Source organism: Cardiocondyla obscurior, linkage group LG08, assembly GCF_019399895.1.
Source record: "Cardiocondyla obscurior isolate alpha-2009 linkage group LG08, Cobs3.1, whole genome shotgun sequence".
In the NCBI taxonomy this organism is placed as follows: domain Eukaryota; kingdom Metazoa; phylum Arthropoda; class Insecta; order Hymenoptera; family Formicidae; genus Cardiocondyla; species Cardiocondyla obscurior.
Window position 1 is genome coordinate 1,816,016 of NC_091871.1, and position 26,406 is coordinate 1,842,421.

General features: G+C 45.6%; 1 protein-coding gene across 2 annotated transcripts in view; it reads left to right on the forward strand.

Moving 5' to 3' along the window:
* The window catches only part of Mnb (minibrain), a 57,033-nt gene that overhangs the window by 9,121 nt on the left and 21,506 nt on the right, over positions 1 to 26,406 (forward strand). For both annotated transcript variants that reach the window (XR_011546104.1, XM_070660742.1), the window contains exon 2: positions 3,185 to 4,325. Coding sequence is in view for 1 of the 2 variants with exons in the window: in XM_070660742.1 (XP_070516843.1) it covers positions 4,184 to 4,325 (142 nt within the window). In the remaining variant the exon portion in view is untranslated. The remainder of the gene's footprint in view (positions 1 to 3,184; positions 4,326 to 26,406) is intronic.

Consider the following 26,406-nt stretch of genomic DNA (forward strand, 5'->3'; position numbering starts at 1 on the left):
GGTACTTCTGTGCACGGTACGTTAGCGCGCGTGATTAAACTAGAACGGTTGAAGTAATACGTAAAATATTTCACGATTATTGGCACGATCGACGATCTTTTTGAGCGTGGAATTACTGCCGTCGCCGTTACCTTCGTCGCGCGGGACAGGGTCTCTGCCCCCGAAATTCGTTAAGGGCTGCGCGCGCCCGGCAGCGCTCGGGTTAACTTTACGTTAGCGTCGTTAGGCGCGCGTGCGGAGTGCCACAATATCGCGAATATACCGGTTACCACATCGGCGCCCCGTAAACATTCGTTACGGGTCGGCGTGCAGCCGTGCACGAGACGGCGAATCGTAGATTTTCCTTCCTCGGATCGTCGATAAACACGGAACAGCTGTTGATGCGTGCGCGCGGGGGTTTCGCGTTTCTACCCAACCGCCGTTCCGCCACCCGCGCAAAGTGGGGAAGGGCGAAGACCACCTGGCTCAAACCCTGAACGCTTCGTTCTGTTTCTATGGAGCACAATGTTGCACGATCCCTCGGATCGATCGGCGCACCGTGAACAAAAGCTCCCGGCTACGTGCGTGGCTACGGCGGGCAACATATGTTCGCCCACGACGGAGAAAATCCGCGATTTAAATCGGGGGGAGGTCCACCTTTTCGTTTCCTCGAGCCGATTGTTGACGCGATTCGCCAGTGCGCCTATTGACGTTGTCACGCGAATTGTCGTAAGTCGATATTTATAATAAGCGGGCCCATCATTATTGGCAAAACTCGATCAAACTGCTCCAAGTGCAAGTATAAGAAAATTCGTTTGGATATATTTGTTGGGTAACGAGAGATCAGTTTCATGGTAAAGCAAAGTGACTATTTTCAGGCAACTTTCGTAGTAAATTAATCGTGTTTACGTGCGCGAAAGGGTTGGGGGAACGCGAGCCGGCTTCGAGCTAGAAATTTTCGTTCCAAGGAAGGTACGATTAATAAGACAATCGTTTAAAGACTAATGTAATTGAAATGTATAGTTGATGTGCTCGTTGGGAAATGGAATTCACACGCAAGTTAGTAAAAACGTTTGATCGCGCTTTATTGAAAAATTTTTCCTTCTGTTCGTGCATCCGCTTAAAAGTGCAGTGTGCGCTTGAATGTTTCACATGGTCTCGTGTGTCACGTATTCTCGTTCACGGAGATCGTTAAATATCGTAAAGTTGTTTCGTGGAAGGCGGAATACACGCGCGGGAAAATAGGAGGGAAAAAAGGGAAAGGGCGATACGCTTCTCGACGTTCAACATGATTTTCCGCACGTGACTTCCGACGATATTAAATATTCAGTCGCGGGGGCTACTTGCGTGCCTACACGAATCCGTTCGTTCCACTTCCATCGGACTGGCTCCGGAATATTATTATATTAATTCTCGATCATTATTATATCGATCGCCGATTAATAAGTTATAAAGTTATTAACTCGCGTTGCGGAAGGGAAACGGATTTTATCGTTTCCTTATCCGATTATATTCTGAATAAAGTAGAATCTAAAAGTAGCTGAAAGAGTCAGCTCTTTCGACCACTCTTTTTTTTCTTTCTTTTTTCTTTCTTTCACAAAACTTTTTGTGAAATAATTAATAATTGTTTACAAGCGATTAGAAATCTTTTAAAATTATTAACTCGCAAACAATCCGCGTTAATGAAACGAAATGTACCTACTGGAAGTAATCTAAATTAACGCGAATAGTCCCTGATATTTTTCTAAGTTTGCCAAGAATTATATTAGCCGATTCGATTTGTTTCCTGGTCGCAGGTTGATGATCTCTCGTTTTTAATTGTTCTTCAATGTACCACCTTTCTCGTTGTCTACATACGTGTAGCTGTTCGTGCGCGTGCGCTGAGTATGCTGATGGAGCACTTAAATATTCCAGATAAGGACGGGCTATCGCGATTACCCGCTTTAAAATGGGGTTTTCCTCGCCCGTAGGGGGTCAACCGTGATCGCCATTCATGCCGCAGCGGGAGGTGTCGACGGGATCTTTTCTCGGTAATTTTTTTGTCGTCGTCTGCTTGACGCATCACGGGAAATAGATCGATCGAAGCCCTTTGCAAAATCGCTAGTGGATTTAAAGACCGTAAACGTGCCAGAATCTACAAAGAACTGGGTTAGGAAATTACAATTTTAGCTGGAAAAATAATTTCAATATATTTAAGACGAGCGCCAGGCGGAACGAATCTGTCAGGTTAAGAGATACGTGTAATGGACACACACGTAATTATTTTATTTTTCCCACTCAAAAAAAAATGAGAAACGCAAAGCAGAATGCGATTGCCCTAAAGTCAATTTATCGCCGCGAGTTTCGCCGCCGGGCGCCACTACCCGCAGATCGGATCGATGGGCGCAAAAAGCTGACCCCCATCCGCTATTTAAAGGCGTATCCCAGATTTTATTATGTGACGGATTTTATTCTGGGATTCTCTCTTAACGGGATAGATTTGTGCGCCGAGTGGACCGGCCGGGTACGTTCATTCGCGTGCGCAATCCGTAGAAAGAATCGCTATCGGGGATAATAATAAGCCGAGACGGGGTCGCGGGGCGGGGGTGCTCCGCCGATGAATTATTGAGATATCGGGGAGTACGATCGCGCAGGGCGTCGCGATTCGCAATCGAACATCTGAGAACCCGACATCTGCAGGTGGCGGTCTCGACGGCGGTTCGCCGGTGGATGTTGCGCCGGCGGCCTGCAACAATCTGGGCTAATGTAACGGTTGCTAGTTTGCTACTTGAAACCGATGAACTTTGTTGCATTAGGGAATTAGTTTTGGTCGCTCTCTCGCGAGGATACCCCGGGACTCCCGACGACGATACAAAATATATATCGGGGACGTAAAGCGTGCTCGAGTATCGCGTGACGATAGGCCGTTTCCTCATCTTTGCCTTTTTTTTTTTCCCCCTTTCTTTTCCTTTTTTCTTTTTTTGTCTCTTTATATTTTTTTTGGATTGTTAATTTACGACGGCGTGCCCTCCTTATATACCGTGCGCCGCGGCGGTTTAATAAACGTCGCGTTTATGTATTTGGATTTTAGAAATATTGTAAGAGATAGGAAGCCCATCGATTGAAACGGAGCGCGATATTTTAACGCGACGCGCGACGTGCCCCTCGAGGCTTTTGCGGCACAGCTGACGCATTTAACTAACATTTCGCACATTTTTGATTTCAGATATCTTCGCCACATTGTTACGCCGCTGTTAAAGCATGGAGACCGACGGCGATATTAAGTGAGCGGGCCCTCTCGTTCTTCCCACTCTCTCTCTCTTTCCTTTTCGAAACGCGCACCTGCTGACTAACAGAAAACGAAGGCTGAACCCTCTGACTATATATATATATATATATTCTTAGATAAAAGAAGAAAGGAAGAAGACCGCAACGGATCACCGCCAAAAGCTAGTAGAATTTTAGTCAAACTGTGAAAGGAAGAGAAAACGAGAGAGCGTGCAAGATAGAAAGAATATATATACAATATACATATATGTATATATATAGAAAGAGGAAGAGAGAACGAGAGAAACACAAGATATATATACATGCGTATACTTATATATATATATAGATATATAAAGTTGAAGAAGGGAAGAGGCCGATTCGCGTGAGCGTGCGTGTAAATAAGAGCTATTTTTCGTATGAGAGCGAGAAAGACGCGCCCTGGCCGGAGAGAAGCGAGAAACGACACGTTCGAGAGCATCTTCGGATGAGAGAAGATTCAGGGTGCTCCTTTTGAAAAAGCCGTGCTGTCAAGTGGAGAATAAGAAGAGGAGGAAGAGGAGGCGAAGGAGGAGGATCACAGTGGCGGCTGAAGTGAGCGAAAGGATACCGTCACGTCACGGTTGTTTGGACGTTGCTTCGATGTTCTCCAGTCCGGATCGCCGGTGTTTCTCCCCCCTACAGAGGAATAGCCCTTCTTGCGGAGACTGATCGGGCCGATAACTTCCCCGAAAGAAGAAGCCGCGCAGCGAGGTAGGCGCACGAGGGTCAAAGGTAAAGGCGGAAGGCAAGGGAAGAAGAAGGTAGAGAAAGGGGAGAGAGGGAAAGAGAGCACGAAGAAGAGGAAGGAAATATAGTGAGCGAGCGTGCGGCATCGAGAGGGCCGGCTTCATGTTGTGAGCGTCTGAGGACTGCCGAGGGCAGCAGCGAAAGGGCGGAGTAGGGTGCCGCCGCCGTTATGGAGTACGGTGGCGGGGGCGGTGGGGCACGTGGAGGTGTCCAGCCACCCTCCGCGGGGGCGAGGGGCACCGATACTACCGACGCTGGATGGCACAAACACGAACAAATGATGCTCATGGAGTCCAGGCACAAGCAACAATGTGAGTACCTAAAACGTCTTGTAACATTAGTCGTAGTCTTGAATAGTAGTTTGCTTGAAAGAGAAAAGAAAACTTTTGTCGTCGATCCGAAAGAAAAGAAAAGCCGCGGTATCGTCGGAAAGTGCTTCTCGTTGAAATAGTTTAGTCGCACAGTTTATCGACTCGCCAAACAATTACTGCCCCCGGGGAGCTAATTATTTAATTCAACATACGTAACGAGAGCGAGATCAGGGTCCCGATATATTCACTTTTATTCAATGCGCGGTGAAAGAAGCTTTTTCTCTCGCGCGCGTTCCGCTGTCCGTTTTCATCCCTGACCTTTGATACGTTTGTGTGCACACGCTATATACGTCGACTGCCGAGTGTTAAAAGAGAAAAATGCGAACGGCGAAACTGTAAGTCGCTGGTCTTTGACAACCGATGTTTACGTCTGGTTAAACTCCCGTGGTTTTCCGCTATTTGTCCCCTCGGATGCAACACGTTACGCGCGTCTTTCGCCACTGGGTGGTTCTTGCTCTTTTTCTGATATCCGAGGAAGGTGCATACGTAGGTGCGACCGTAAACCGCGTTTCAGTTGTAACACGTGCCGGGGAAACTGCATCGCCGGCGCGAATCGATGACAGGTAAATGCGCGCGCGAATCTCGGCTATTCGGGCGTGACGTATCCCCCTTGCATTCGCCGAGCGGGGCGTTCATTCACCATTGTCAGATGGAAAGAGCGCATAAAGCCCCGCCGATTTCATCGCTCCCTTCACACCGACTCTCTCCTTCCCTCCCCCTTGCTGCCAGTAGCGCTGTCCGATAATGAGACGCGCGTAACGAGTCGACGGCGGAAGGAAACTGCGCGACGCCGCAATTGCGAACGACGTCCGCATTTAGCTCGGGCAATATGATTCGATTAACGACCGTGCCCACCCATCCTCGCGCACCGTCCGACGCCGGATAATAACGCCGCTCTTTCTCGCGTCGGTCGCGAGATGTTAATTAGCGTCGCCGATCCAAATACCGCGGAGAGGAAGAATCCTGCCAGCGTCGTCGCGTAACAATTAATGCACGCGTGCCGCGGGCTGCGCCGTTTCCCTCGCGGCTTTTCTTACCCGATGGGCTGCTTTTTTTTTTTTCTCTTTTTCTTTTTCTTTTTTTTTTTCTTTTTTAATCTACTCGGGATTCCGAACGGTTCTCCTGACGGAAACGTCGGGGAGACGAATAGTCCTTGGATTAGAAGCGATTGAAAGTGAAGGACTTTTGGGAGATTAAACTCCCGGAAGGTGCAAACGGATAATAAAGACCTTCTTCATTTAATTTCAAGCGCGAACTTTGCTTGAGCGGAATTTTACTTTGCGGCATGCTTATCAGGATAATTAATAATTAAGGTTATGGGGATGGGGGAGAGAGAAGGGGGAGGGCGAAATAGCGAAGATGAATCCGCTGGGCTGGGTCGGCGTGATCGATATGACCACGTCTCGTGCAATTTGAAATAATGCGCGATGTTGCGAAGGTTTATTGCTACTTGTAAAGACGTCGCGCGGAGTAACGTTTCCACCGCGCGATAAATGTGTTTCTCGAAATCGATCGTCGGATTCGCGTTTGTGAAAATTCGCGAGGAAAGACTAATCGACGGTAAGCGAGGAGAGACCCTTTGATCCGGCGTTGTCCCGCGTAAGATTATTAAACCGGCGCTCGTTATCTTTTACAATATAATTGCGCTTTACTTTCCCCTCTCGCCATAGGGCGTCGATGCTTTAAAAAGTAGCCGCGCTCGCGGTCTGCCGACATCGGGAAATTGTTGATTAGCGCGATAATAAGTCCGTGTTACAGTTTCACAGCGGTATTGCGAGTAGGTCATCGAGCTGCCTGCGCGGTGAGCAACTTCTGCTCTTCGGGAATGTCGAGCTTGCGAAAATAATAACCGTAATCGATTGCGACGCAAGACCTCCGGGGCTGGGATAAAAGTGCGCCTCATTTTCCGTTTGTGTTTTTCCGTTTCTTTTGCTGGGATAAAGAAGAGGTACCGTTTCTACGAGCGGAGATATCTCGCAGAATCGCGTAGTCTCGGCGTTTTAAGTACTACAAGCCCCGTTCCGTTTACTGGACGATAAACGCTTTATTCGCGACGCGATCTTCCGCGGTGTCTCTGACTCGCTCTATTTGTCGCCGCGATCGGCTTGCACCGCAAGGCTCCCTGTATCGCGGATCGTGAGGAGGGAGAGTCTGAAATTCTTCGCGGGCGCGTTTCACCTGGCTGACGATCACAGCTCTCGAAACTACCGCTATTGATCGTCGCTCCAAAATACTCTTTCGTCGTGAATCATTGAACGCTGCCGATCGGCGTCTCTCTCTCTCGCTCTTTCCCTCTCTCCCTTCTTCCCTTTTTTTTTTTTTTGCTCTTTCTCTCGCTTTCTCTTTTACGATGCGTGTAAGAAAGAAAAAGCATAAGGAAAGGCAATGGAAAGGGAGGAAGAAAAAAAAGACGAGGTCGGAAGCGAGAGTGGCAGGGGAGAAGGCGATATGTGTGACGTATTTTTAAACGGAGGCAACCGATCTCCTGTACTAGGCTCGACTTATCTCGCGACGATGACGAGAATAGTGTGGTCACGTTCTGTTTCTCTCGAACGGATAGAAGACAATTGCCTGCTACTTGGTTTCGAGAAAAAAAAAAATTAAAATAAAGAACCGTGTAATTTTATCTTTTATTATTTTTTAAAAATAATTTTTGCGATGCGTCGCGATGCAGATAGGTCGAGAGATTTCTCCCACGTCCGGTATCATAATTTTTTTTTCCTCACTCGTAGAATTTCAACCGTTGCCGCGCGATCGTACGCTTAAATTTTTGGCCGAGCACGAAATTTTTGATATTTTATTATTCAAATTTTACGCGTGCGTTAAGGAATTTAGTGCGAAGATAAAAACGCGCTGTATTTCTTTCTTCCGCGGGAGGGAGACTTTACGATTTCCCGCCGCGGGCGCGTCACGTCGTCTGCATCGGGACGAGATTGGCAGCGCGAATAGCTACCGCACTTTTGAACGTCGCGACGACGACGTCGTCGACGGCCGGCTTTTGGACCGATGCCTGATCAGCGACTCTCGGACAATTCGAAGACTTCGACCGACCGGCTGCCGAATGACGTATATATGTATTTTCGACTCGGCTCTTTCTCGCCTCGCAACCCGCGCAAGCCAGGGCCCGCTCGGTTTTAACCCGATATCGACAGACGTTGACCTTTCGAAAAAAAGAACGGGAGATAAGAAACAAAAATGATAAGAGAGAGAGACAGAGAGACTATCAATTTCCGGGTGTACAGTTAATAGCAATTAATTAGAAGTAAATTGCTAAAATCTATTATATTATATCTGAATAACTAATTCGTCGGAACGGGAAGGTCGATCTCGCGCGATCTTCGAGCGCTGATATGACAAAGCGGTTTCGTTATCAAATTCACGTTTACGCGAGGAAAATCGGAAAAAGTGGGTAACGCGGCCGAGAGATAGGGAAAGGCAATAGATTGATTGCGGATCGTACGGAATGGAATTGTCGATCCGGACGCGACGTAACTCTTGATGTATGAAGCAATCTCGTGATTCTAATCGATCAGAAGGAGGGGAAAAAAAAAAAACAAGTAAAAGAAAAAAAAGGAAAGAAATACCAATGCCGTCCTACATACGGAAGAAAATGATCGCGGCTTCAATAGCGTAACCAGATGGGAAACGCATCCGGCGTTCGCCACGTTAAGCGCATCCTTCCCCCTCTTTCCCCTTCGTACTTGCCGTTCCACTTCAATCTTACTCGTTTGCAGAAGCGAGGAGCCCGACATAATCTAATCGCCATTACCTGAAATTCCTCTCTTTTCGAACGTGAGAGCTACGACAGTCAATATATTCGCGCGAGAGTGCGTAACCGGAAATCGGTTATCCATCCGACGTTCGACGTCGGCGAGTCCGAGTTAGCGCGTACCGAAATCGAGAGAACCTCGATAAACAATTGTCTTCGTCAATTTGAGTCGAGATTGCGAGAGCGCACGAGACGCGAATGAAGAGCGGCCGAGCCTCCTCGCGCCCGCCGTGATTGATCGCGCTTCGATCTCCTGCACTCGTCTCCCAGTTTCCGCTTAATCCTGATACGCCGGTTATTATCACGCTCTATGTATTTACGGTGTCTCCCCCGCCCTTCCCCCCTCCCCCCTGCACCCTCTTCGCCGGCAGGGTCCGCTTCATTGTTTATACCCGGCGACTGTGGCTGCGGCTGCGGTTGGCTTTGTGTCGTCTCTCGTCGTATAACTCTTCTTCGTCGTACTCTTCTCCAGGTCGGGAGGCACGAGACACAGCGGCCCCGAAGCAGCTTCAATTAACAGTTGCTATTCGTGCATGCGTACACGCGCGTCCAAACTTTACGCACTGTAGAGAGTGGCATGGTACGGCGGTATTTATCACGTAATGAAGCGCGAGGATGTCGTTGACGTTAAAATTGGGAAAAATGATTATCGAGTAACTGATAACCGTCCTCCCCTTACGGTACCTTTCTTTGCTCGCGATCTTCTTTAGCGGTTCTTTTTTTTTTCTTTAATTTTTTTTATTTTCTGAATCGCACAAGAAACGACGCTGCCAAATCTTAGTTCACCGACTTAATTAAAGCGTTCGTAGAAAGAAAAATTTTTTTATTCTAAAAGCATACGAAATAAAATCACAGCGGCTGCAACATAATCACCAAATCGGCTTTCACGATCGCTCTATGTATGATTTTCTTTTGACAAAGGAGGAAAAGAGCGGCGAATGAAAGGGATTTCCCTCTGACCGACATCGGTCCGACCTTTTCCACATAGCGGTTCGTGAGAACCCACCTCATTTTTTTTTTCTTTTTCTTTTTTTTTTTTTCTTCTATCCATTTCCTTCATCGTACGAGCGAGGATGTCGCGTGCGCGCAAACCATACGTAATTTACGACACGTCCCGCTCGAAACTTCATTCGTCGCGTCAAAATAAAATCCCGGTGCAATTAATTGCAATATTCTCGTTTCTTGTTAAATTGTAATGGCAATATTAATTAATTGACCGACTGGTTGCAGCTACCCCGAAGTTCTCCGGCTTCTTCTTTTTCCCGGATCAAAGATTGCGGATTCTTTGTTTTCTAAAATGGTACCAAGCGAGTTAAATAGTAAATGCTTCTTGCTATTCTTTTCGCCTTCTTTCTAATTCCGCGGCGTGTTCGCGCAGCTTCTTCGTCACATCTCTCTCTTTCTCGTCCTTCTCGTTTTCCCGATACTGACCTCTCCAATTTCCAAATTACGCTGCCTTCAGCAAGGTTGCGGCCGACAGAAGGGAGGCTTCAAATTGTCCGTACATCCACCCTATCGCCCCGCCGGATTTCACCCCTCTGCGTTCTCGCGCACCCCGCACTTAGCCAGCAACGTACATGAACAGATGCACGCACACAAATTCGCGACTTTTACGAGTCCACGGATATACATATACGTAGATATCTCAGCTTCTGCACTTTCGCAATAAATTACGTTAGGTCAATTCCCTTTAAATTAAAATTAAACCTTAAACATATCTATTTTCGTTACGCTTAGTTTTCGGGAGCTTTACATTTTTAAGAAGCAACTTGGCTTTTTAATGAAAAAACAATTCTAAATGAATTAACGCAAAAAAAAAAAAAGAATTATTATTCGTTTAAAGCATATTCTTTTATTTGACAACGTGGATATCTTTTGTTCGAGCTAAATGTTATGACATTTTCAATTAGGAATACACTTTACCGTTCAGCAAACTATAAATGAACTTACGAAAGCTATTAAAAAGCTATTTAAAAAACGAGAATCATAGCACTTCTATCGCACATTTAATCGTCGATACTAAATGCTTGGTCACTTTGCAACCCCTGCTGGGATTAAAACCGCTCGAAGTGAGAGAAGTCATATAAACGTCGATTCGGTCTGGAACTCCTACAAAGTTGCGACTCTCACTGAAAGCTGGATATTTAACCGTTGAGCGCGCAATTTTCTTCTCACGTCCGTTTAATCAAAATGTTTTTATACCTAAGTTTTGCGAGGCGAACGATAATAAAGCAGATCTTTTTATCGACTAAGATATAAATCACGCTTAAGAATATACAGAAAATTTATCCGAAAATAAGGATAAAAGAATTTGTATTTCTGGCATATTTACGTTGGTAGAATTTTTATGATTTCTCCACCTTTTAATAACAATTTGAAACTTCCGCAGCTTTTTTAAATCCCTATTTTTATTTGTCTTATTTTTAAATATATTTTTTAATTTGTTATTTAAAAAAATTTATTTTTATTTGCACTTCTTAACGTTGAGTTTTTATTTAAAAGATCTTAATGAGATTGTCTTAAGTTATAATATCGCTAAGTGCCTCAGCTTTTGTTTACCTACCACAAAAAAAAAAAACGACGTCCGTTCAACTAAGTTATGAGTTCATGACGCAACACGTGACAACTGTCCTGAGTTTTTTCTGCTAATGGAAAGCAGCTAATAAATTAAAAAAAAAATATATCTTTCAGCGGTCCCTTCGATCGCGCGTTTTCACTCAATATCTACTTCAGCGTCGCGGAGTCGCCGAAAAGATTTTCCGCCGAGAGTGAGGTAACGATACTCCGAACAATGGTAGTTCAAGTTGCGCGAGCGCGACAACGCGAGCAGATATCGGGGCCGAGGCGTGCGTGCATCGATGTGCGTCGTGTATGTTATTCTTGGATCTCGGGTTTCCTGTTGCGCTCTCCGTCTGCTCCGTCGACGCGGTACATTCATCGTTCCCTCTTTCCAACCGCGCCTCGTCTCGCGTTACGCGGCAACGAACACGAAGCGGCAGGGCGATTGGGGTGCAAGAGGGTGATCTCCGCGAGTTAACGTGTCTATCGGCTTACGTGGCGGAGTTCTCAAATACGCGCGTCGCGAACGGACTAATAGATTCCATTCTCCCGAGCTTACCGAGTTGCGCACGAAGGGCACTTGACCTTCGCACCCCGGAGGGTTCCTCGAACGCTTCCGATGTCGTATTCTAATTTTTTTTTCTTTTCTTCTTTTTTTCTCTTTTTCTTTCTTTTTTTTTCGCCTCCCCGAATAATATTTAGAGACACCATTAGACCTGGCTTTCAGTAGCGTTCTAACGTTTTGCAGACTTTTATTAGAAAGTTCCCCGAGCAAAGCGCTATGTCTCGATTCGATCTCGACCGTGGTGGAAGCATTTTGCATAAGAACCAATCGGTTGATCGCGAGAAATCCTCACTTTCACGATTTCTCCGCGAGATTTTTCAAGGTCGCGCAATCATCTGAGGTAACGGGTAATCGATAGACTTCGTGCCAGTCGTTTCGGAGTCGCTTTGAAAGATTGATACTATTTTGCCGCGATAATTGGGTACCAATAACCAGCGCGCGTTTGTCGTAATGCAACTGCGCCGGACAACATACGAAGCGATAAGGCCGAACGTTATTATGGTTACCGGTGTAATTACTTCTGGGTAGATGTCCGATATTTAACCGAGATGTAGCTGCCCGTAGATTCCCGCGCCATTGTGCATGCGAAATGTTAGAGAGATACTCGTTCCGCGTCGTGACTCGTCACAAAAGGAAGGAATAAAGAAAAGGAAAAGGGAGGGAAAAAAAAAAAAAAGCACGCGAGCCGCCGCGTCCCGCGATACACGGATTCGACGACGATGAGGAGGGAATAAAGGCAAGTTTTCGCGAGACTTTTGTCGGGGAACGACTGATGAAAATATTAAACGACTTCTCGCAGATAAGCTGCAGACTCTCGCGAATTTCCATTATAGTTCAGATCGGAATATTGCACGAACGAGAAATATAAAAAGTGAAGTTTTGTCCCTTTCTCTTTTTCTTTCTCTCTCTTGGTCCCTTCTTTTCTTTTTTTTTTTTTCCTTTGAAAAATGCGTATATTTAATTTGCTTTCAGATATATCGACTTTAGAAGCAACGTACCGGTAATCTTGAGAACTTTTTTTTTTTTTTTTTTATAAAAATATGATTAGAAACTCGGAATCGAAAGTCTGCTTAAAAGCTGACGTAGGGAATTCTTTACTTCGATGAAAATTCTCATTTTAATCATAGAAATGGTTTATTTAATTTAACGGAGTAACTTCGTGGCGCAAACTATACATACGCGCATATGCAAACGGCCTTTTGGTCTCACGCGGTGAGTGACGTCTTTTGCTGCCGGTGTTGGATGGTACGTAGCTGGTCTTTGGGAGTTCTATATATGTACAGGCAGTTTTCCTTTATTTTTTTTTAAACAATTTTCTTTCTCTATACCGGGAGATAAAATGTTAAAAAGATATAAACCTAATCTAACAAAAGGAAGAAAAAATAAGAAAGAAATAAAGGGACTAAAGTGTCGCGGTTGGATAAGGACGAGATGGTCGCAAAGCGACTCTTTGGCGATAGGACAAATTTTTTTTTTTCCGAGGGCACTTGGAAACAAAAGCGACGAAGCGGTTAAGGCTCGTAAACTCAAGGTGTCTACTGCAACGGCTGTTCAGGCAGACTTTTTGCGTTCTCCGTCCCAAGGTCGATTTTTCCAAGTATCTAATCACATTCTAGTGACAAGTAATAATCATATTTCTGCGATAAAATTTCGTGATAAGATTACTTCTGAAAAATCTCTTTCTGGATTATTTTTATGCACTATATCTGCCGCCGAACGGAGCAAAATTGTTTTTAATACGTGACTCAATAGCGTTCGTAATCGTACTTTGCTTGATAAAATTTTTTCTCTCAAAATCGTTTTCAGTTATTATAAAAGCAAACAGTTAGAAATAAAAAGGAGATATAGCCGCTCGATGCTTATTTTTCTCTATGTCGTTAAATGTCGTAGTTTTAGTTCAGCTGATAATTAATAATCCAAAGATTATAGACGCTTTCTGTTGTCTTCGTTCTTCCGAAACCTTTCGTGAGAGGGTTATTTTCGCCCTTTTCGGCGTTGCTCTCTAAATCCCGCCTCCCTCGCGTACCCTTTTAACCGCAACCACCGTCCCTTCGACATCGAGCATCGTTCGCCGATTCAACGAAAGTGGCAAAGGGCAAAGGGTTCACCGTGTCTACCTTCAAGATGGCGCCTTACCGATCCCGGATACCTTTTCGCCCAGGGCGCCAGCCACGGGGAAGCTTTCCTCGTTCGCGAAGGGCTCTCCCCCGTCTTCACCCTTTACGCGCCCTTTCTCCCTCCCCCCCATCAAGCGGCTATCGACTGCAGCGCCTCCGAGAGGAAACCGCCAGGGCATTCATCCCTACGCCCTGCGCTTTTCCTCGCGCTCTTCACTACCAAACGCGCGGCCCTAAATGGAAGTTTAAGCGTTCTTCATCCCTTCTCGAAACGATTTCAATCGTCCGAGTGGTCTCAATTATCCGTGAATCCTTTCTTCTCCCGGAAGAAGACAGAACCCGGAAAAGGACGATTAAACTGCAATTAAAACAGCTCGACATCGGGAAGAGCCGTGCCTACACGACGCAGGACTATCACAGCCTAAGAACGACGGCGACATTGACTGTGGACAATAATGACAATGACGACAATGATGACGACGACGTCGCCCGTTCAGCTGTGCGATCTCCCACACCCACCGTCTAGCCTTTCACTGTCTCCGGTCCAGGCGTCGGACGTCGGGACGAAGAAGTCCTTACCTAGTCGAAGGATCGCGCGCGTGGTCTCCCTTTTCTCCCTTGCCGTTTTCCCCCTTTCAACCCCTTTGCCCCCGCGATTCGCGGCGGGCTTGCATGGAAGGCAGACCAGCCAGTCGGTCGGCGGTTGCTCCACCCCCGTGCGACACGATCAATACGCGACTCTCTCTTCTCTCCCCGTCTCTCTTGCTCCCGGCTCTCCTTCTCTTTCTGTTCTGCTCTCTATTTCGTTCTTCCTCTTTCTCTTTCTCTCGTTTCCATCGCGTTCTCGCTTCATCCACGACGCATAGCCGAGCGGCTCCGTCGTAGTCAGCAGCAGCCAGCAACCAGCAACCGGCAGAAGCGCGCTCGACTGGCTGTTCGTTTCGAAGCGGTCTTCTGTTGCTATGCCGGCTCCTCTTTGGTCCCCCTTGTCTCCTCCGCTCGCTCGCACTTCTCTCTCTCTCTCTCTCTCTCTCTCTCTCTCTCTCTCTCTCTCTCTCTCTCTCTTTCTCTCTCGTTTACTTCTATCCCCCACTCTCTCCTCACTCACTCATCCTGCCGCCGTACTCCCGGCTTGCCGGCGAGAACACTCCTTCATGGTCCTGCAGGATGGCTCTCGGCGTGTTCTGCTGCTTCTCCGTCACGCTTAGCGCCGCGAGAAATCTCTATTCTCCCTACGGCTTTCTCCTTCTGGCATCGTCCCACACCTGTCCACCTCAGATCGCCTCCAGATCGGCCTTCCCGATTTTGTTCTCGAGATTCTTTTTCTCTTCTTTGCACAGAATATACTCGTTTCTCGATGCGACGAGACTTCATTCTACTCGCGGGCTAAATTTATGTACGTCTTTTTTTATTTCTTGCTCTTTGTTATATTTAATAAATTTGTTTTTGCATTTTTTTTTTCTACTCGCACTTGAGAGGAAATTGAGAAAAATTAGAGATTACGATACGATTCCTGGACCATATGAAGGCAGGCTTAAGGTCATCGTTGCACCGGCGATCTCGATTAAGCGGCTCGGATTAATGGTTTCCTGATTTTTTTTTTTTCTCTTTTATTTTTCTCACTGTCGTAAGATTGTCGTAAAGAGGGATCGTTGAGATAGTTAATCAAGCAGGTCATACATTTTTAAATAAAAACGTCAAAAACACGACAAAAAAATTAAAAAAGATAGAGGAATAAAAATAAAACGTCGGTCGCGAAGCCCTTTTAACGATCGGCACGATCAACTTTCGACGAAATTCCGGATGGTTCGCATTTATTTCATCACGACTTCATTTTCTATACCGTATACGGCTTCGCAACTGTATAAAGAAAATTATATCTACGATGCAAACGGATTTCTAGATATCGTCACTCTGAGGACTTATTTCGGTCACGGGTCCAAATATAAACGTGATCGACGAAAATTCCATTAACTGTTCCAGTTATTTAAGCGTATCGAATATGACGGTGGCGAAAAATAAAAAGTTGCCGACACGCGCGAGCATTCAGGGAATCCTCTGCAACCGACTGTTCCGTCAGCAACGGGGATGCAGAGCATCCAAGACCGGGCGTGGGTGTCCAAGGTGAATGTTTTCTGCATTTGCATACGCGCTCTTTTTCGTTTCTAAGACTTTTCGCGTTTCGTCGCGAAGGCAACCTCGTTGCGCACCGCCAGATATTTTATTTATCTATCTCTGCCATACCTAAAGGGTTAATTTTTTTTTTTTTTTATTTTCTCGCAGCTAAACTGGCTGTGTTACCTCAGCGTTCATCGCTCGCCTTTTAATGCGCGAAGAAAATTAACTTCTCAACTAGTGCAAGCTAATTCGAGTTAATGCAGCCGGTTTAACTATAAAGAACAAGCCCAAAATGTGCGAGACCGACCGAACATTTTCCGCGGGGGTTGAGTGAATTTGCACCGTGCGTGGACGGTAAATAATATCGCCGTCCGAGCGAACGTGCCGAGCACATATACTTGGCCTGAAAGCCAAGTTCGCCGGTGTCGATAAGCTGTCACTTTGCGTTAACAATATTGGCGCGCGATACCGTCTTGTGCGGGGCGCGATAAGAGTTTTCCTCCTATTAGGGCAATGTTTTCCCCTAATGCATCAGGAATAAAAAATCCACTACGTGCTGCTCGCGTGCAGTGCGCTCGAGATATGGAGAGGTCTTGTACTTTGTAGCCGATGGGATATCTTTCTCTTCGTACATTAAAAAGATAAAGATTAACTCCGAGCTGGCACATGTTTTTTTTTTCTTTTCTTTTCTTTTTCTGTGTCACCTACGTTCTTCAAATAGAATCTCATTAGTTACGTTCCCTTGTTATTTCATTGTTATCGCTCGTTAGCTTTGTTGCGGCATTTCTTCACGGAACGTCGCGCGGATGAGTTTAAGGCACGTATCTGCAATTGGGATAGGCACGTCCGGCTGGATCGTTTGACACATTTCGATCGTGGAAAATCTTGGTAAACGCCGTGCAAATAGCGTGTATTAACCGCTCGCTCGCAAACGCGGAGAGCACGAATCTCATTATCTATTGATTGATAAGTGTCCCATCAATCGTTGTCGCCGTTACCTAGCCTCGACATCGCGGAAAATCAAGCTCAGATTTACGGCACAATTAGCCGTTAATTATTAGTAATATTATTATTATTTTTTATCTACATGTCGTTCTTGCGCCTTAATGAAAAGCATCGAAGTCGGAAACAGCTGCCAATTGTTCCTCCAATTTTTTAAAGTACCAGGTGCGCTCGCGTATCTTACTTTATACCGTCGATCCGGGAAGATGCCAATCACGCGCTTATTAAATTTCATCTGTCTTGAACGCGTGATTTTTCAAACTCTCCGCTCACGCACGTCGCTAGATAGGCGCATGCTTTCCGACGACGGGGGAGGGTAGGGTGTACAGACAAAAGCACGAGTGGAACGACCACGGTCCGACAAGTTTTTCTCACGCACACTCGCATCGTCGCTGGCATCCGCGGGCGAGCGAGCCGCACGCACGCACAAACGCACGCACGCTCGAAATAACGACGTATAATTTCCTCGGTAAACACCTGTTTATCGATTAAACATTCGCGCCGTTTATCGCGGACAGGCGTCTGTCGGAAAACTCGCCGACCTATACCGAAGGGTGAACGGCCTTCGAGGCTTGAGTGGATTTTTTTTTAAAGCTGATATGCCGCGACGCGCCCGTTTTAACGATCATTTCCCCCGGCGACTCCTGGCGAACGCCGTCGAACTCTGATGTCCGATCACGCTAATTAACTTAGGATGTTCACTCGAGGCCTTAAGAAGGATTCTAAAGAACGCAGAACCCGTGTGAGCACTAAAGAAATGGTTATTAGACCGTTTTGGCGGCATTACATTGACATTTACGGAAATACGATCTGCTACATCTGATTAGGCAAGAGAAAATTATCAAGTACTAAAGGATCAGAAAGAGGCGTTCGTGCCTTGAGAATCTTGGAGTAGCGGCACGTTATTTTTATTAATTTTTATTCTCTTTTTTTTTCTTTTTTTTTTTTCTTTTTTTTTTTTCTTTTTTTTTATCCGTCGTTTGATCAACGACGTCAATGTCGCGCGAATCGATCGCCGTCGTCAAGGTGCAGTTTAAAAGGAAGCGGAGCGCGATACGTCTGATGTACGCGCGCGCACGGTCGCGATTTAATTACCGCGCTACGCGCGGCTTTTAATTGGCCCATTCTCATCGAGCGGGCGCACGAATTTTTCTGCACCGCGTATATTAATGCGCCGCGCGGCACGGGATCGCCCGCTTCTCGTGCACGATCGGGAATACCGCGGCGCAAGAAAGTAAAGCTCTTCTCCTCTCTCCTCCGTCCGACCCTCCGCGCCGTGAAATGGGGAGTGATTAGAGACGCGCCGATGAACAGAGACAAAGCGAGAGAAATCCTAACGCGCGGCTCGCCCCGAGCTACTTCTCGAGGAACAGCCCCGTCCCGCCGAACCTTGAACCAGCCGCGTCTCGAACGTAGTTTTCAACGACTTTTGTCAGGATCGAGGACATTTCGTCGTTCCTTTCGAGAGGTGCCGATAAATTTGAGAAAGGGCGGACGAAAAAAGACCATCGGGGTCACCCCGAGGTTTTTATCTCCTAAGTAAACGTGTCGCATGTTTTGCCGGCGGTACGAGGAACTTATTTTGCATTCGTATCGCTTGAAAATGGAGCGCTTACAGCCGAATTCGAATCACTCCTTGGCATTCCGTTGGATTTTGTAGGTTGCCCATCGTATAACGACGAGTTACTCTTGCACGTTCTTGCAGTAACAGGCTATTACTAGTTACGGTTCGAACGCATATTTGTCATGTCAGAGCACGTTCGAACGTAAAAGTAGACCGCATGAGATATAAAAAAAAGTAAGAGGAAAAAAAAAAAGAAAAAAAAAAAAGAAACTAGACGCTGTGCCGTAAGACCGTAATGATTGAGAGAGGTCAATGAATAAACAAGCGATAACGTTTGCTAAAGAAATTCAGTACAGATATTTTTATTTTTACGTTTTTACAATTTTTGCCATGCATGCGTGGTTATAGTTTTAGAGCAAGAAACAGTAGCGAGCGGGCCGCGCGTCGCAATTCACGTTCGGCTTTCGACAGAAAAATTAGCAGAGCTAATAGAAATTTATATTTAGGTTATTTACATCACCGTAATGGCTCGTTGCGTTGCTTACTCCCCTGCAATTTATCGCACGTGTTTCGCGTCCGAAATGCATTATGTTGCCAGATTAATTCGATCCGCTTCCCTTTCTTTCTTTCGCGAGGCGGGACGATGCATGGGAGTCGAAGTGAAGAATCGGACGCTCTTGTGTATTATGCAAACGAGAAATACCAAGTTTTAGACGGAAAATCCTTCTCCCTATGTTCTTCTTTTTTCTTTTTTCTTCTTCATCAACATTTCTCTTTTCTTCTCTCCGTATTGACTCTCTCTACCTTCTATCCCTTTTTATTTTATTTCTTTTTATTTTCCTCTCGCTCGTGCGCCTCGCTTATAGCGCTCGTGGTCTGTTGCAAATCTGCCGGTCTCTCGCGAGAATTTAAGAGAGACGACGAAGAAAAAGCCTCGGGAAGAAAAGGGACTCGCCGACGGAAGAAATCGTCCCATATTCGAGTCACATGCGACTCGTTGTATACACAAGTTTATACAACCAGTCGTCTTCGTCGTCCCGTTCTCCGCCGTCTTCCGTTCGCCACCTTCTCCCCCGCGCTATCTCGCCTCTCTTTCTCTGTCTCTCGCACCCATATACGGAAATTTTTGATTGCGAGTCTCGTCCCGTCATCCAGTCACCGCCTCTGCGTAGCATCTGCCGAGCAGCGTAACGATTTTTCGCCGCTTAATCTTCTCGGGCAAGTTTGAGCGGCGAAACTGATAGGTTAATAACTTCATTAGAGCGCAGCGTAAATCATACGCGAGATGTTCCAAGCCGATTATGATTATTATGTGCTTGAATTTTAATCTACATAGTCAGATTAGGTAATATTAGTTGCCAACACGATCCGCCAAGGTTTGTCGAACGGTCAAGGCGTAAATTAAAAAAAAAAAAAAGAAAAGAAAAGATTATTACCCCGAGGCGATTTAGTCTTTCGTAGAGTTGCGGTAATTTTAATGCCAGTGCAATAAGTTCAACGCGATTATTTTAGAATGCCTATAATATAGTTATTATAAAACTATTATAAATTCCGATATCGCCCGGGACTCATGGCCGAATGTTATGACTCGCGAAGGGCGAATGCACCCTCGCCTATCGATCGCCGCCGACATTTCTATTACATCGTTTACAGGTTGCGCCCGGTTTTTCATACTCCTTCCACCGCGACAATATAACTTTTGTTGTAGCTCGGGAGCTAAGTGCCTCGAAAAGCAAAATCGCTTCTTTCAGAAAACGCTTGTTCCCCGTTTTAAAGCGGCCATAATTGACTTTTTTAAGAATTAAGAAAAGAATTGAAATAGAACGTGTTCTGACTGGTAATGCTAAAAAAAAAAAAAAAAAATAAAGAAGAGAGAGAAGTAGAATATTTAATGGCGATCCACTTTTTGAAGCACTTTTGGCGAAAGCAACAGAATCGATATTGCAGTAGCCATCTTTTTCGCGCTGTGCACACCGCGTTTTCTTATCCACGTTAGCTACGTACGTAAGGCGGGCTAAGTGGGATCATAATAATTCACAATTCTGGCGAGCATTAAGTATTGATTTTATTTTATAAGGACGCCCGGTCGTCATCGACACACACGGGCCATACACGGTTGCTCGTGAGTAATGCTGGCCGTGGGAAGCCATGGCATTTCCGGATGTAGGTTGATATAATAGGCGACAGCTAGCTAGAGAGCGGAGATGGAAGAGAGGGTGCCAATTATGAACGATAACACATATTACGTGTGTCGATTGTATCTGGTCTGCCCATCATATCGTCAACGATATAAACTTGCGATTCTACGGCACATTTTCGCTTCGGAGAATGCCCGACTGTAAAACTAAGATCTGGATTAGGCTCAGATTAGGTGTTTTTCTACATATAAGAATTTTTACACGATTTTCTTTTACAATCCAGAGATTAATTTCTAAATAAAAACCTAATTGATTTATAGAAATCAAAAAACTAATCGACAATAAATAAAAATTATTTTTAAATGGCACGATACGCTTTTAAAATGCGAGAAAAAATAATATACAATATAGCTTCTCATCGTGGAGAATAAAAGATTGGCTCTTAACGTGCTGGGGAACGAAAAGAGATAGTTTTTTCGTTAGTTTCCACAGCTTTTGCGAAGACTCACGGAGAGAAACAGGCGCGCTCGCATTTCGCGATGACGTGAGTTTGCGAAAAGGCAGGTGGAACAATAATCGTCGCTGGCGTAATTAACCGCTTTTAAATGCCGGTGAATGAGCGCCGGACGATTATTATCGGCGATCGCGGGCACGCGAGGTTGACGTACGCGTTCCGCTAATGCGTCCCGGTCGTGTTGCATTCTCGTAAGCAATAGAGACGTTCCATAGTCGGTCCTTGAATGATTTAAACAGTTCTCTCTCTCTTTTTTTCTTTTTCTTTTTTTTTCTTTTTCTTTTTCTTTTTAGACAGAAGAACCTCTATCCATTTAATCCGCCGCGTGAGACGCTCAACGACCCAAGCCACGAAAGTGGAGAAATCAGTCTTAGGTCTTTCATAAGAAACTTCGCTGCGGGCTCAGTTTATTTTGTTTGTGCAAAACGCTACGTTGAACGTCGTGTTCCACCTTTTTTCGGAACCGGATTAGATATAATAGAGAAAACTGCATTTTTAACTCGGGAGGGAAAAAGGCGGAGACGGCTGAAGGTAACTGCTTTCGATTGATCCACTTTTCTTACGCGGCTACGAACGATCTCCTCTCGGATATGGGTGGCCCCGACCCACGTTAGACGTTAGGACTCCGAGGACGACGACGACGCGGAGACAAATGTAAAGCGTTACGGGGTAGGCGGGAGAGAAGATTGGCCGGATTTGAGGCTACTTTTCTCTCTTCATATCTCGCGAGCTCAGCTGTTCTTGATATCGGGATCTCGGTGAAGAAGGAAGGGGGGGGGGGAAAAAGGGAAAAAGGAAACCGTTCGCCGCGCGAGAGAGCCGGCAATTTCTCGCGGCGACGGAGTCGCTCGAGGTCGGAAAAAGATACGGCAACGATTGTTTCGCACACGAGGGGCTCGCGTAGCCCCGTGTACTTGCAAATCGCCCTCCCTCCTCCGCCGTGAGTGGTTTGACCGCGGAACGAACGGGGGCAAAACAGGGGTGTCGTAGGATCGGAGGGTGAGAACAGGACGGGGGAAGGGCGGCGGATCAAGAAGCATGAATGAAGCGGAATGCGTGCTGGCTATCGCGAACGGCCTGTGTCAAGCCTTCCGTGACCTCGCGACGACGGTTCTCAACCCGTTCGTGCAGCTCGTTCCGCGCGTTATCTCCGTTCCCCGTGGTCTCCGGTGAACTTTCGCGCGCCCAAGCTTTGTGCCTTGCGAGGGTTGCAACGCGATATAACGAGAGAAACCACAAGTCGCCGTCCGGCTTGTCGGACAAAATTTGGTCTCTTAATTTTTTTCTTTTTTTTTGCTTTATTCGACGCGAAGTCTCGCAGGCGAAGATCAAGGTATCTTCTTATAAATATGAATTTTAATTTCGTATCCAGTCGCAGCTTCGCTTTTCACGCAAGATTAATTTAGCACGTTTATCTTTTCTCTTTGTTGTAAAAGTTAGACAATAACTAAAGCTCGTTACCGCGGCGAATCGAATCACGCCGCGGTCAAAATTTAACCTGTGGGACTCAGGGAGAGGAAAGTGGAAATTGGGAAAAATTGCGGGTCTTGTATACTTCGGCAAAAATGAGGTACGGTAAACACGACGCGACAGACGGCACCCGGCATTATGCGCCACGTGCGAGGATCGTTCTCGTTTTGATAATACGTCATCGACGAACACGCTCTATCTCGCGCGTCTACGTCTGAAAATTCACGATCTTTCGCGAGGGAAAAGGAACAAAAGGCAGGGAGAAAAAAAAAGGAAGAGGACGATCGAACGTGCGAAAAAAAAATCCGCGCGGGAGGAGAGTTATGTTCGCGTACTCGTGCGAAATGTTCTAGTTCCAGCAGCGGCGCGCTTATATCGATCGACAGGATAATCTACCCTCTTCTGCCTCCTCTTCCCTCCCTCCCGCCCCGTTTCTGTATCGATATGTGCTTGAATTTTTCACGATCGAGCCGGGGATGTATTTTCGGTACGAGGAATCTTTTGTCGGTGGGCGCGCTTTCGATTCGGCGGGGTTAGGTTTGTTTGCAAAATGAACTCAAAGTCTCGTCGCGAATCTGCAATTCGCCGCGCCGCGTGCAGCCGGGATTTTTCACCGCTCGAAATGGGCACCGCCGCGGCGTTTCTTTTTATAGAAGAGATTGCGAGATGCGCGAGTCGGACGCGCTTCGCTCGGAGAACCGCTGCACTCCCGCGCGTGTTAATGAATATTTTTTTTCATTCAACCGCGCCCTGGCCTACATTTCGAACGAAGCTAGCGACGACGGGCTCTCGTCGAGGTGAGGAGAACAGCCGCGCTTTCCGATACGCGGTGGTTCGTAAAATAATAATAAAAAAGAAGAAAATAAAAATAAAAAAATAAAAAAGAGGAAAGAAAAAAAAATAGAGAGAGGATAGGACGGTGTGTAGTGAGGTACGGAAGGAGGAAGAGTAAAATGTGTACGAGGGGATGAGAGGGACGATCCAGAGGGAGGGAACGGGTCAAAGGGGATAGACAGCCCGCAAATTTGACCCGACCTAGTCGTGATTTTCTCGTTACTCCTGTCGTTTCAGCGTCTTTTTCGCCCATTCCGTCCCTTCCCTTCCCCTTTTTTTCGCTTTTTTTATCTCTTTTTTTTCCCCGGGGTGATTTTTTCACTTTTTTTTTCCCCCTCGCTTTCTTTCTCTCTGGTGGGTGTCTTCCGGTAACGTGTGCACGTTGAAGTCTTGCGCGGCGAACGATTGACTGGATAGCTTTTCGCTTTACGTCACCGTTGTATTTATTTTCTGTATTTAATATTTATTTGATGGTTTGTGTGATTTATCTTCCGAACGATCCTTCCATGTAATGATTTTTCTATTCAATGCTATCGAGTCTTGAACGTTATCACAATTCGACATATTAAGATAAGTATTCGGAAGCTTAAACTCTTATCTTTGATATAACGACACGTTAGATCTTTTTTCTTTTCCCTTTTTTTTTTTCTTCTACTGTTTTGTCTTTATGATTTTATACAATTTCCAAATTCGTATAAAATTTAATTTTTAATTTATTTAAAACTTATTTAGATCACGTAATGAGCTAAGTCACGTCAAATACAATTCCGTGTAAAAATATTCCACAATAAGTAGGAAATATCGCGAAAAGCGTAATAAGCACTTCGTTCATTCGCATCTACCGTTGCTTATTCATTCACCCGTTTGTTTGTACATCCAGCCATTCAGTCGTTGTCTCGGTTGCACGTTCGATCTATGGTGCATTCATTCGCTCGCGCAACAGTCGTGTGCAGTTCTTTTCTCGTTATTTCATTAACTAAATGCGACAAATGAAGTATGTAAACTAATTTTAGAGCCGCACGCGTGCGTGCTGTTTCTCGAGCCTGTTAACGTACACCACGATAGAACTACCGACTGATCGGTGTCGAAAAGGCATTTAATAGGAATTGCCTTCTCGTCAGCTTTGTTCAATCTATATGCAAAAATAATTAAATTGCTTCTGGAATATTTTTCATTGCCCGTACGCTCTTTATTCTTCCTCTCCTCTCGAGAAGGCTCTTCAAGAAAGTATTCAAGATACGACGGATCGAAACACCCGCGGTTTACTGTCGGACGTTTCGAAAAAGAATTCCGTTTGCTTGTCGATAACACGTAAGCCAACATATTTAAAAATCGCAAAATTAAATATATTGTTGAAAGTTAAAGAATAATTAATACGCGTGATATTTCTTCGGCTATCTCGCGTGATATTCGTATAACGTCGAGAGAAAGAAGGAGAAATAAATCACTTAGACCGCGCCGAGGGAACTTGAATTACGCCACAGTTAAGTTAAATCGCGTTAAAAAGGCGAGACGTGGGTGGTCCTAGAAGGGCGCTGTTTCGTGCAGCAGCGAGCGGTCGGCGCTAAGCCGGTCTGCGTCACATAACAGGGTTGTTAAAACGACAGTAAACGCTTCAACGGGTGCCGAAGCGAACGACGGAGGAGTCGTACGTCAAAATTAACGACCGCCCATCCGCCGTCGTCCCGGAGCAGCGTCCTTTCTCGTTAATTACCGTCACTTCTCTCTTTGTTGCTTCCGCGAGATCTAGGTCCGACTCGCCGTCGTGCTCTTCAATCTGATTCGTTGACCCGCGCGAGGGCTTGATATCTCGAATGTGCTAAAAGATAAACGTGAAATTTTCTTTATATTTCAAACTTTAATCTCAAACGATTAATGAAAATCCGACGAATGGCCGAGCGAAACCGCCGGCACGCGCTGGGGACGCTCGGCGAGAAGAAATTCCCGACGTTCTGGTGTCGGGGAACCTTTGCAAATCCGGTTCAAACGAGAACGAATGATGCCCGCGAGTGACGAAATATACCGCGTTCGAAATCTAAAAGATTGAGCCATACGACTTCGGTGTTTATCGCAAGAACTTCCTTCCCTGCTTTTCGTTCGAGACGCGTATAGTTCCCTTTCGATTTTGCACCCGCACGTGCGCCATTTATGTCGCGCACAACGTTTTCCGCGAAACGTGCGTGCCATTTTTATAGAAATATATATATAAATTTTTTTTTACGACGCTTCTGAGGGGCCGAGACCTCGGCGTCAATTTTTTTCTTTTCCACGAACGTCGAATCGGTCAATGCGAACGGCTCTATTCTCCTTTCGCTTTACGGAGAAAAGATCCGTTCGTGGATTACCCGCGCGAGCTACCGCTGTCTTATTTCCGCGACGGGTCGTTATAGAAACAATCAACGCGGGCTTCCTCCACACGCATGCTTCTTCGAAAGTATCGCAATTCCCCTTGGTCGTGATTCACTTGGACGGATTACTTTTCACGGAAAGAGTCGCCGCAAACCGCCGCTCGCTTCCTTGCCGCAATCCGGCTGCGCTTAATCGCCGTTCGATTTTCTTTTCTGTTGCGTTCGCGAAAACGTAACGAGCGATCCACGAGAATTTTTTTTTATTTTTTCTTTTTTATTCCTTCGGTGATAATTTATAATCGAAATAACGTGTAATTGTATTAAAAGGGACAGCTTGATTAGCTTAAGAAAAACCCCATTAGCGAAGAGGGTAACTTATTACGCGGGGTACAAAAGGGTTGGATTTAACGTACCAGGGTATTATTACGGGATTATCCGGGAGTAATTTCAACAAAACCGATTCTGTTTGCGGAAGAGCGGCGACGGCGGTTTTAATCGCGTATTCATTCGCGGGCACGCGAAATTTTTCTGATGCTAATTACGCCGCGGCTTTAACGTCCGCCGTAAAAAGGAGCTTAGGATCAAATAATCTTCCACGGCGAGAGAGACGTCCCTCCGATTGTCGTTTTATTATTCTCGAATTGTTTCGAACGGCCGATAAAAATAACGGAGTTCATAGTTCTAGCGAGAACCCCGCGGCATCATTTACGACGTATTCCACGATTATTAAACTTAAAAGATAAAGTAGAATGATGTAATTAACATAACAAGTTACGTGGCCGATGATGCATTGCTCATTAAAGGTAAATTATTATTGTAGATAGCAATTTTAATAATGAAACCGATTAAATACGATAAAAACGAACTGACAGCGGCAATCGGTTCTTTTTATTCTTCTTTTTTTTTGTTACTATTATTATTTTTAAATAGAAAGATTTCCAGTAATTTTTGCATACATAAGTGGAAAAATAATTTTGACCTCATTTTCTGAATAAATATACTTGGGCGTATTTAATCTATATC